Here is an 11,968-nt window from a genome sequence, read left to right on the forward strand (position 1 = left end):
TAAGGTACTGTAACTTTAAAATATGGTCAAATGGGTTTTAAAAGCTAGGAAATAGGAAATAGGAAGTAATTGAAAACAATATGAAAAGGAATGATTACTATAAGCGATAAAATCGAAATTTTGAAATATATATTTAAAAAATACAGGATCCTAATCAAAGAACTTGTACAAGAACACAACTAAGAATTAAAGCTGAAGAAACATTTAAAGAAATTCAAAATGACATCGAAAAAATAGATACAAATATACTTTTAACAAACTATTAGAATTTAGCAAAATTTCTAATGCATTAATACAAAATATCATTGCTATGAGCACATCAAAACCAACGACGATTCACGTAACAAGTCATCTGATTTTTCTACAAATAGCTCAGAGGATAAAAATATCAATTTAACACTGTTAACATCCAGTAGATTATCATTTAAACTCTTAGCTCAGATCATATTTGTCTTACTAAAGCTGCAGAAAAAATTAAAATGGCTAATTTTGATATTAAAACAGCCACAGGTCTTGTACCCACATATGACGGGTCACCCGATACCTTTAATGCATTTGAGGACGCTTCAACGCTATTGTTCGAGTTAAATCCAAACCATGAAGAAATGCTCGTAAAATTCATAAGAACCAGACTGACTGGTAAGGCTAGAATAGGGTTACCTAGCAATATAACGACTTTTAATGAATTAATCAGTGATATAAAGAGAAGATGTGAAGAAAAAACAACACCTGATAAAGTAATAGCAAAACTAAAATCCATAAAAACAAGGGATGCACAATCAATTTGCAATGAGGTCGAACTACTTTCAGAAAAACTAAAGGTAATTTATCTTAAACAAGGAATTCCAGAAAAAATAGCTAACGATATGGCAATTAAAACAGGTATCGACACACTTAAAGAAAAGGTAGCAAACTCTGAAACTAAAATACTGTTGAAGGCAGGTACTTTTGCGACAATAACCGATGCAACACAGAAAGTAATGGAGAATGAAAGTGAAGAAACAAACAGAACTACTAATGTCCTTAACATAAATACACAACGCTACAATAGAAACTATCCTAGAAACCAAGGTAATCAGAATAGGAACAATCAAAACAACTATGGTCCAAATCCAAACCAACCCTACAGAAACTACTATAATAACAGAAATAATAATAGCTTCAATAATCGAAATAATAACAATAGCAACTACAACAACAATCAGCGAAATAATATTCGCTATAACAACAGATTTATTCAGGGATACAATAATGAAAGATACAACTCCAACTTCAATGGTAATCAGAACAGACCAAACAAAAACCTAAGGGCAATAACAAATGGAGAAACAGGGCAACAACAACGAAACATATACCATACTACAGCTCAGATACAGGAAGTGGAGGAAAACAATTTTTAGACCAACAGGAGTCAACTCAAACCCTAGATCAATTTACTCATTAGAGCTAAATGGAGTTGATTATATAAAGATTAGATTGAGCATTGCAAATAATGAAACATCAATATTACTAGTTGATACAGGAGCATCAATTTCTTTATTTAAAGCAAGCAAGTTAAAGAAAAATCATGGCCCAATACGTTCAGACTCAATATCATTAACTGGGATAACTAACACACCAATTTATTCAAAAGGAAGTACAACATGCACTATATATTTCAACAATCTAGAATTGGAACACGATTTTGTATTAGTTCCAGATGAATTCAACATAGGAGCAGATGGTATATTAGGCAGAGACTTTTACAAATTATACAGATGTTCAATTAATTATCATTTGGAAATGCTTACATTCACGTGTCAGGGAGAAGAAATTCAGCATAACATTGAAGAAGATGATGGAAAAGGATTTATTTTGCCAATCAGAAGTGAAGTGGTACGTAAAGTATATCTTCCAAACATTACAGAGGATACTATAGTCTTCGCACAAGAAATTCAACCAGGAGTATTCTGTGGCAGCACTATTATTTCAAAGGATAATCAGTTAATTAAATTCATCAATACAAGGCAGAGAAATATTTACATAACAAACGCAGAATTTAAACCCATTACAGAACCATTAGCAAATTATGAAGTGAAACAAGTGAATAACAAAGTAGGAGAAATTAATAATGATAGATTGCAAAAACTATTACAAAAATTAAAGTGGATAAAATCCCCACTACAGAAATTTATAATTTGAAGAAAATCGTAACTGACTATAACGATATATTTTGCGTAGAGGATGATCCCATTACTACAAATAACTTTTACCCTCAGAAAATTGAATTAAAGGATAATATTCCTACGTATATACCGAATTATAAACAAATATACTCACAGGCTGATGAAATACAAAATCAGGTAGACAAAATGCTTAAGAATGACATAATTGAACACTCAGTCTCCCCATATAACTCACCTATATTATTGGTTCCAAAGAAATCAACGGATGATAATAAAAATGGAGACTTGTAGTAGATTTCAGGCAGCTAAACAAAAGGTTATACCAGATAAATTTCCATTACCAAGAATAGATACAATATTAGATCAGCTAGGGAGAGCAAAATATTTTAGCACCCTTGATCTCATGTCAGGATTCCATCAAATACCTTTAGAAAATGATTCAAGAAAATTTACAGCTTTTTCAACCGGATCAGGGCATTACCAATTTAAACGTATGCCGTTCGGTTTAAACATTAGCCCCAACAGCTTTCAACGCATGATGGCTATCGCTATGGCAGGATTAACTCCTGAGCTAGCATTTGTATATATAGACGATATAATCGTCACTGGCTGCAGTGCACGGCAGCACATCGGTAACATAGTTAAGGTTTTTGATAGGTTAAGGTCTTACAATTTAAAATTAAATCCAGAAAAATGTTCATTTTTCAAAACAGAAGTTACTTATCTAGGTCATAAAATAACAGATAAGGGTATATACCCAGACGATTCTAAGTTTGAAACAATTAGAAACTTCCCTTTACCTAAAAATGCAGATGAAGTACGAAGATTTGTTGCATTTTGTAATTATTATCGTAAATTTGTACAGAATTTTGCAAAAATTGCTAAACCTTTAAATAACTTAATTAAGAAAAATGTCAAGTTTATTTGGACAGATGTATGCCAAAAAGCATTTAATAGTTTAAAAGAAAGCCTTTTGTCTCCAGCAGTCTTGAAGTATCCGGATTTTACTAAAGAATTCATACTAACAACTGATGCTTCAGATGTAGCATGTGGAGCAGTTCTTTCTCAAATCACAGATGGAAAAGATCACCCAATCGCGTATGCAAGCAAAAGCTTCACGCAAGGAGAAAAGAATAAGCCTATCATAGAAAAAGAACTTACAGCAATTCACGGGCAATCAATTATTTCAAACCATATTTATACGGCAGAAAATTCACCGTAAAAACAGATCATAGACCATTAGTATAACTTTTGGTATGAAAAACCCAACATCTAAACTAACAAGAATGAGACTAGATTTAGAAGAATTTGATTTTAAAATAGAATTTTTAGCAGGTAAAACTAACGTAGTAGCAGATGCTTTATCCAGAATTATAACTGATTCTGATGAGCTTAAAGCATAAATTCTTAAAAATAAATCAGATATATCAAATCCTATCTTAATGGTAAATACTAGAGCTATGATAAAGAAAAACAACGTTGTAGAAAACAAAGAAAACAAAAAGAAAAAGGAAGAAATAATAGAAGAATATAATCCAACAAACATGTATGAAACAGACAGGCCATCTGATACAACTAAAATGTTGAAAATGAAATCAAACATTAACGAAAAAGATGAATTTATTAAGCTCGTGATATACAATCACAATTACTACAAAGCGCTGGGAAAATTTAAAATACCCATAACTTCTGCGAAGCAAAGTCAAACACTAGAGTTTGTACTGCATGAATCATGCCTAATCGCTAGAAAGTATCACAAGAATTTAGCAATTGCATCGAATGACAGATTATTCGAATTTTACTCAATGTCGACCATAAAAGAAATAATTAACAAAATGATAACAGACGTTCACATCGTCGTATTTACACCACCTAGACTGGTAGAAGATACAGAAGAACAGATCAAAATATTGTCCAATTTCCACACAACACCATCTGGAGGTCATATAGGACAATTCAAGCTGTATAGTAAGATAAAGGATAAATTCAAATGGAAAAATATGAAAGCGGATCAAGTATGTAAAAGTTGTAAAGCATGCGCAACTAATAAGATCTTAAAACATACTAAAGAGGAAACTGTTGTGACGACAACACCCTCTAAACCTTTTAACATCATAACGATTGATACCGTAGGCCCTTTACCAAAAACAGCAAATAATAATCGATACGCAGTTACGATCCAATGCGAATTATCGAAATAGATCATAATCATCCCGATTCCAAACAAAGAAGCAAATACTATAGCAAAAGCATTAGTAGAAAATTTTATTCTTACATTTGGAAACTTTTTAGAAATGAGATCAGATCAAGGACTCCGAATATAACAATGAAATTTTGGCACAAATATCAAAAATATTAGAAATCAAACAAACATTTGCAGCAGCTTATCATCCACAAACAATAGGATCTTTAGAGCGAAACCATAGAAGTTTAAATGAATATTTACGAAGTTACACCAATGAGCATCATGATGACTGGGATCAATGGACTAAATTTTATGAATTCGTTTATAACACATCAGTACATAGCACAACTAATTTCACACCTTTCGAATTAATTTTTGGCAGACAAGCTAATTTACCACAAGAATTATATAAAACAAAAGTAGAGCCATTATACAATATAGAACAATACTACAATGAAATGAAGTTTAAATTACAAAAATCACATGAAATTGCAAAACAAAAACTTATTCAAGCAAAATTACAACGTCAAGCAAAATTGAATGAAAATGTAAACAAATTAAACATACGAATAGGAGATTATGTCTATTTAACAAACGAAAATAGAAGGAAATTAGATCCAGCTTATATAGGACCATTTACAGTCGTAGAAATTACAAATACGAACTGCGTTATAAAACACAATCGAACAAGAAAAACCACAACAGTACATAAAAACAGATTAAAACATTTTTAGTGAATAATGCACTCTTTCGTATAAACTCAATCGTACATTATTCAAAAAGGGTGGAGGTGTAGCATATCTGCTATACAGAACTAATTATAATACACACTATCAGCTATAGACACATTGGAAAGCCAAATCACACCATTGTAACACATTCATTATAACACACTCAGTAAATCAGATCATACCATACACACCCGGAAGAGCTCAGGCCACACCGTTCATATAAAAACAATTGTGACACACTTAACAGAACCAACCGAAACGTACAACATAAACAATTGTGACACACTTAACAGAACCAACCGAAACGTACAACATAAGCAGGAACAGTTTATGCATTATAACCCAAAACAGGAACTTAGTGACAAGAACCATCGTTCTTGTCAACAAAAGACAAACGTAACTAGCTGAGTGAAAACAATAACTTTTCAACATACAACCCGGAACCAAATGTGAGAAACCCTTAACTTCTTTTGAGTATAAATAAAACCAACTCCGATCATGGCAAGTCAGATTCGTTCGGACTGTCAAGATAGGACATTACGCTGCCCAAAAATCTTCGCCTTCCAACTTATTTCAAGAGTTTAGTTATGTCCCCTTCCCAAGGTAAGGCTTCTAAACTCCAACGTTTCCAGTAAGGGAAACCTCCTAAAGGTTTCTATGATCGCCTGGACGATCAAGTGTCGAAAAGTCCGCTCGAACGAAGTTTTATTCCACCTCGGCTCATGTCAGCGAAACACTGACCTACCGCGACGGTACTCGAAGTACAGTTGTACGATCATCGCATTACATGGCGACCGTAGCTATCGTCCGAACATATTACAAGTGGAACAAGACGACACAACGCAATGATCAATGCATGATACTGTGCTGTCGCTTGGAGATATGCGAGTGGGTGATGAGTTTTTTATTACTTGTAAATTGTTCAGGTCAAAAAGGTTATGGAGAATTTTTCCTCTAGTGTTAGTTCGTGTATTACTCCAATAGGTGTTAGAAGCATTTAAATCGCCTACAAGTAGTATTGGGCCATTTATTTGGTTCAGAGTTTGTGTTAAGTATAAAAAAAGTTCGTTTGTGGGGTGCATTTTATAAGGGAAGTATGCAGAAACTATGGTAATATCGAATGGTACTTTTGTAGAGATAGCTATTAGTGGAAGGTCGGATGAGATGTTAAGTTGTGTGTGCGAAATGTTCTTGTGTGCGAAAAAAATATCTACGCATGTTTGTTTTTTTGTTTAGCTTTAGATAAAAAAATACGCAGCGAGTGTGAGCGATCGCTGAACGAAAGAAACGCACACAGCGCAACACGAAAGAAACAAACACAAGCACACGAAAGGATAGGCGCGCATGGGCGCGAGCATTGAGAGAGCGCACCGTGTATTTTGTATGGGAGCGGGAGAGAACCGTCCCAAATAGCATTGGAGCGTTACGTTTCGCGATTTTTGTATGGAGGCGTTACTGCTCGCTACCTGCTCATAACACTGCTCGATAGCAGTCCTTAGTGAGCAGGTAGCGTGTAACATTCTATGTAAGCTCAATGAAAGCTCAAAGCTCAAGCGTTACTTAGCGAGTGCTCGAACCACAGTATAACGCTGAGGGTTCTGTATTCGGATGTAAACAAAAACACACACACTTTTTTAAATTTCGATGCACATTGTCCAGTACAACGATAAAATGTATTTTATTTAACTATTATTCAATACTTACATGCCCCAATACATGGTTTTACACGTTTAAATACGATTTCAACCATCACTTTGGATGGTATCAACGGATGCCGACGGCGTTGTTGTCTCTGCGTCAGGCACATTTATTGTTGCCGCTTCTACCCCTCGGGTGAATCGTTAGAAAGCTGTATCACAACGATTAAACGCTCTAAATGTACCACTTGTAAAGCGATACAAATAAAATAAAACACATAATACACCGTACAACACACTTCTTCGCAACACTTGCACATAAACACCACTTGTCGATGCGGCGATACAATGTCCTGGTTGCAGTGGAAAAATAAAAAGGAAAGATTAGAATGCTTTCATATATGACATTATTTTATAATACCTTCCTTTCCATGCTATTTTGTGGTGTATGGCAACGTTGGTTGAGAATGTGCCGATCACGATCACAGCCGGCTTTAGTGATTGTTGTAGAAACTGTAACAAAGATCAATATCATTAAATCTGCATTATTTTTACAATTCATTGTGATTTCATGAAAAGTAAATTGAAAAAGTAAAGTAAAAGTGAAAAAGTAAAACATTTCATCTTACCGGCGTCGTATTTCGTCGGCATACACACACACACAGCTGCTCGATCATACTCGGGCGAATGTTGCCAAATTTCGGGATGAAATGATGTTTTTCCTGTGGAATAATGTGTTCAAGCATTAAAAGATAGTTTATTTACTGAAATATGCACAGAACATTTACCTTTTCCCGAGTTTTCACATAAAATTTCACGATTATTCTGCACACAATCTTTACGGGCGGTTGTCCGTGTTTGTTTACGTTTCTAACTTGACAGATATGTTAGCTGTCGTGTGACGAAGTCAAATACATTCAAACCTCGCCAATTGCAAGTCTGCTTTTTCAATTGAATACAAAATTCCGAGTTGTTCACATAAATATGAGAAAAAAGTCAGTTTATCCACATTGTATAAAATAACAAACATGACAAAATACGCAGACATTAGTCGTGTTACAAAATGTCTTTCTAATAAACAAAATCTATCTTTTTTTGTAGACATATGATATAAATGCAATTAGCGAGTTCTAATTGTATCATATATATTGCTATTTTCAAAGCGGTTTCAATTAAAACAAACATTGGTGTTTTTTAAATAATCAGAAAAACAATTATAAACTTAATAATGATTAAAATGTATTTTATTACATTTATGTACAACGATGACCTAACTAGTAAGCTTGTTCATGCACGTGTGTAATTATTTGATAATTTTTTTGTGATCCCAATATGAATGTTGTTGAGTAATGAATTTGTACGGTATAAACGTATGACCTTCTGTCACTTGAATTTGTTGCTTGGGAATTGTATTGAGGGGACGAATGAAGGAAACAAGGAATAAAGAATGAGTCTAGCGCAAGCGTTCAATCAGTACAGACGTTCCTCTCTCTACCAGTTGAGAAATTCACTAACTAAAACATTATGGTCCTTCGTAGAACCGGATAGAATTGGCTATCGAGATAACGACAATTCGTTGCACACGGGTGCATTAGTGGCAGTGTATTGTGCGTTTGCTGTTTCGATACTCGTAGAGAGATTGAGGAAGTGTGCATAACGGCAGTGTATTGTTCGCGCGAGTGTCACAGTGTGAGTTGGACACTAGGACATTCAGTGTGCGTGTAAAATAGCTGTGCGCGTTCGGACAGGCTCATACTTGAGCATACGCATGCGTTAGATCGTGCACTTCACAAGTGGCTTAATTGTGAAGTCCAGATACGCAACATTTGGTGCATCGAGCGTTAAAAGTGTTGAACGTTTTCGGTGAGAAGTGTTGTGTAGCTTCAGTGCGGGAGTGCAAGTGTCCCCACAAACCGAGTACCTGACTTCCAATTCGTGGAACGTCGTTGGTGGTATCGTTTGTTCCAGTGTAGGTGCGCAAGTTACCTACACACGCACATCGAGCGTTTTCAATCTGTGGAAACGTGGTCGGTGCGATACATTATTGTGTGTCGTCGAACCGCTGCCGTTCGAATTCACAAGAAATTACCAGTGCAGGTTTGCAAGTTCCTGTACAAAGCATATCGAACGTTTTCAATACGTGGAAACGTGGTCGGTGCCAGTTATTGTTTCTGACGGTCAAGCCTCAGTCTTTTGGACGCTTGTTGAACAATACATTGTTCAAGTGTTAGTGAACATTGAATTCAAAGTTGTATGTTTCAAGTGTAGGTGAGCAAGTTCCCTATACACGTACATCGAACGTTTTCAATCTGTGGAAACGCGGTCGGTACGGTATCTTTTGCTTGTGATCGATCATCAGTCGTTCGAATACGCAAGAAGTGTTTTCAGTGCAAGGAGGCAAGTTCCTGCTTAAGGCATATCGAACGTTTTAATTCGTGGAAAACGTGGTCGGTGCTAACAAACGTATTGTGAACAATACGGTTCGCGCGCGTTATTCAAACGGAGTGAGCGTGTGCGCGAGTGAACAATTCTCTCTTCTCGGGTAAAGCAAAGTTCCGCGTGTGTTAATCCGAGTGTGTGCGTGTGTGAGTGTATGCGAAGAATACGATCCGCGCGTGTTAATCCGGGTGTGTGCGTGAGTGTGCGAACAATAAAACCGCGTGGTTTGAACTAATTCTACGGGTAGAGTACGGGACAAATTGAACTATTTTACGAACATTCAGTGTTGTGAAAAGTGTTTTTGTTACAAGTGAAAATGCCTGGTTCACCAGTTCCAACGACGTCGGCGGCGTTTGAGGAACAAGACGCATCGCATCGTGTATCACATGTGCAAGCTGCATCAGACAGCGATCATGTCCAAGCCAATCCAATACTGAGGGCAGCCGTGGCAAGAGAAGCTTCGGAGAGTGAGTTTGAAGGTTTTGAATCAGTAAATTCAAGTCCTACTTTTCCAACAGCAGCAATGCTGGCGGAGAAAAGAAAGCGAATGCGTCAGCATTTCGACCAAAGGCTGGACCGCATTGATCAAGCACTACAGCATGCAACAAGAGCGGATGCCGCTTTTCTGAAAGGATGTGCGTCACGCTTGTCGATGCTATCCACGGAATATGAAACGTGGCACACCAACAATTTGGTTTCTTCTTCCAATGCACAGTTCGAACAAGAAGAAGAAGAGTACGCCTCTTTCGAGAACCGCCATTTTGAGCTTTCATTGGCAATTGAAAGAAACTTGTCATCAAGTGTAGTTTCCACACCAACACGCGATACCATGCCACACACAAAACTTCCCGAAATGCGCTTGCCAACTTTTGATGGAAAGATGGAAGATTGGTTACCGTTTCGAGATGCCTTTCTCAGTCTTATTGATCGCAATAAGAATTTAGCCGACGTAGACAAGCTACGATACTTAAAAGGCTCTCTTCAAAGGATGCTCTTAACGTAGTAGGAGACATCGAAATCACCGACGCAAATTATTCTGTTGCCTGGGAAGTATTGAAATCGCGATTCGAAAACAAAAAGCTAGTGGTGAAACGATATCTTGATGGATTATTTGCGATACCACATATGAAAAAGGAATCATACGAATCACTGATTTCTTTAATTGACAGTTTTGAGCGTGGTGTTAAAATGACGACTAGAATGGGAGTGGCCACGGAAGGATGGAGCGTGCTCTTAGCTCACATGGTCTGCTCTAAATTAGACCTGGCCACACTTAAACAATGGGAAATACATCATAGCTCAACCAATGTTCCCACGTATGACGAGATCATGAAATTCCTTCGCAGCCAAGCAACTGTTTTGCAAGCCATGGCTCCAGACAGGAATCGAACAAGTGAAGCAACAACAGCTGGAGGCAGAATGAAAACCCGCAACGAAGTGTACAGCGTGGTTAAGCCGGCCACAAAGGTTTGTTCATTCTGCAAAAGGGCTTCACATGCTGCGTACCTGTGCGAAGTGTTTCGAAATGCATCTGTGGAAAGGCGACACGAGCTAGTGAGGAACGGACAGTTGTGTTTTAACTGTTTGTCGGCGGGTCATCAGCGAAAGGATTGTTCGTCCGGATCTTGCCGTGTATGTCAGCGAAATCATCATACGATGCTTCACAAACCGAATTCTCCAATTGATCAGTCGTCATTAGCATCAGCGTCATCACTGCCGTCTACATCAAATGCAGAAGCAGCTACACCGGCTTCTATTGTTCAACATTGTGCGCGCAACAATTTCGAAAAAATAATCCTGTTACCAACAGCAATGGTACAAGTAGTGAATGTTGACGGAACACGTATCTGGGCTCGAGCTTTACTGGATGGAGGTTCACAGATCAACATTGTTACGGAACGATTGGTACAGCTGTTGAGAGTCCAGAAGAGGAACGAGCATCATCTGCTTGGTGGAATAGGGAAGGCACAGCATTCGTCTCATCATTCTGTGAGCCTTGCTATCCACTCTCACTGCTCTACCTTCAAGGCAAGCTGGAAGTTCCATGTGCTGCGAGAAGTGACGTGGGACCAGCCAGCACATGCAGTCAATCCGGAAGGATTGAACCTACCGAAGGGAGTGACGTTGGCGGATCCTCATTTCTATGAGCCAGGGCCAATTGATCTACTTATTGGGCGAGAAGGTTACAACGATCTACTTTTGGGTAACATTCTTCGGTTGAATAGCCCAAAACTACTACTGCAAAACACGGAGCTGGGTTGGATTGTCTCAGGTCAGGTAAGCCAAGGTCTAACACACTCTTCCTTAGTGCTCAACGTCATGACGCTGAATGACCAACTAAGCCGGTTTTGGGAACTGGAAGGCTGCTACTCCCCTGCGATGTTATCCGTCGAGGAAGCTGAGTGTGAGGCAGCATTTGTACAAACAACTTCACGAGACCACGAAGGCCGTTTCGTGGTAGCCTTACCAACGCGTACTGAAAGGCTTAATCAACTAGGTGACTCTTATGAAGCTGCATCACGGCGGCTACAATCGCTCTGTAGGCGATTAAATATCGACTCGAAATTGAAGCAGGAATATTCTAAATTCCTACAGGAGTATCTCGATCTAGGACACATGGAAGAAATTCCATCTGACCGCCAAGACATTGGAAAGACGTATTACATGCCGCATCATTGTGTAGTACGACCCGACAGCCTCACGACTAAGCTAAGAGTCGTATTTGATGCATCCAGTTCTACGGATACAGGGGTATCCTCAACGATGCACTGATGGTGGGACCTTCAGTGCAAGATGATCTTTTGTCGTTGT

General features: G+C 37.7%; 2 protein-coding genes across 2 annotated transcripts; one reads left to right on the plus strand and one right to left on the minus strand.

Annotated features, from left to right (window-relative positions):
* Window positions 1–6,732: 6,732 nt before the first annotated feature.
* Window positions 6,733–10,868, minus strand: LOC120901090. The gene is made up of 4 exons (XM_040308796.1): window positions 10,827–10,868; window positions 7,507–7,588; window positions 7,348–7,440; window positions 6,733–7,231 (listed from the first exon to the last, which is right to left on the minus strand). The coding sequence occupies exons 1-4, from the start codon at window positions 10,866–10,868 to the stop codon at window positions 7,131–7,133; spliced, it is 318 nt and encodes a 105-aa protein (XP_040164730.1). The 3' UTR covers window positions 6,733–7,130.
* A 101-nt stretch (window positions 10,869–10,969) lies between these two features.
* LOC120901091 lies at window positions 10,970–11,929 on the plus strand. Its single transcript, XM_040308797.1, has one exon. The coding sequence runs from the start codon at window positions 10,970–10,972 to the stop codon at window positions 11,927–11,929; it is 960 nt and encodes a 319-aa protein (XP_040164731.1).
* The last annotated feature ends 39 nt before the right edge of the window (window positions 11,930–11,968 follow it).

Source organism: Anopheles arabiensis, chromosome 3 (assembly GCF_016920715.1).
Source record: "Anopheles arabiensis isolate DONGOLA chromosome 3, AaraD3, whole genome shotgun sequence".
Taxonomy (NCBI): Eukaryota; Metazoa; Arthropoda; class Insecta; order Diptera; family Culicidae; genus Anopheles; species Anopheles arabiensis.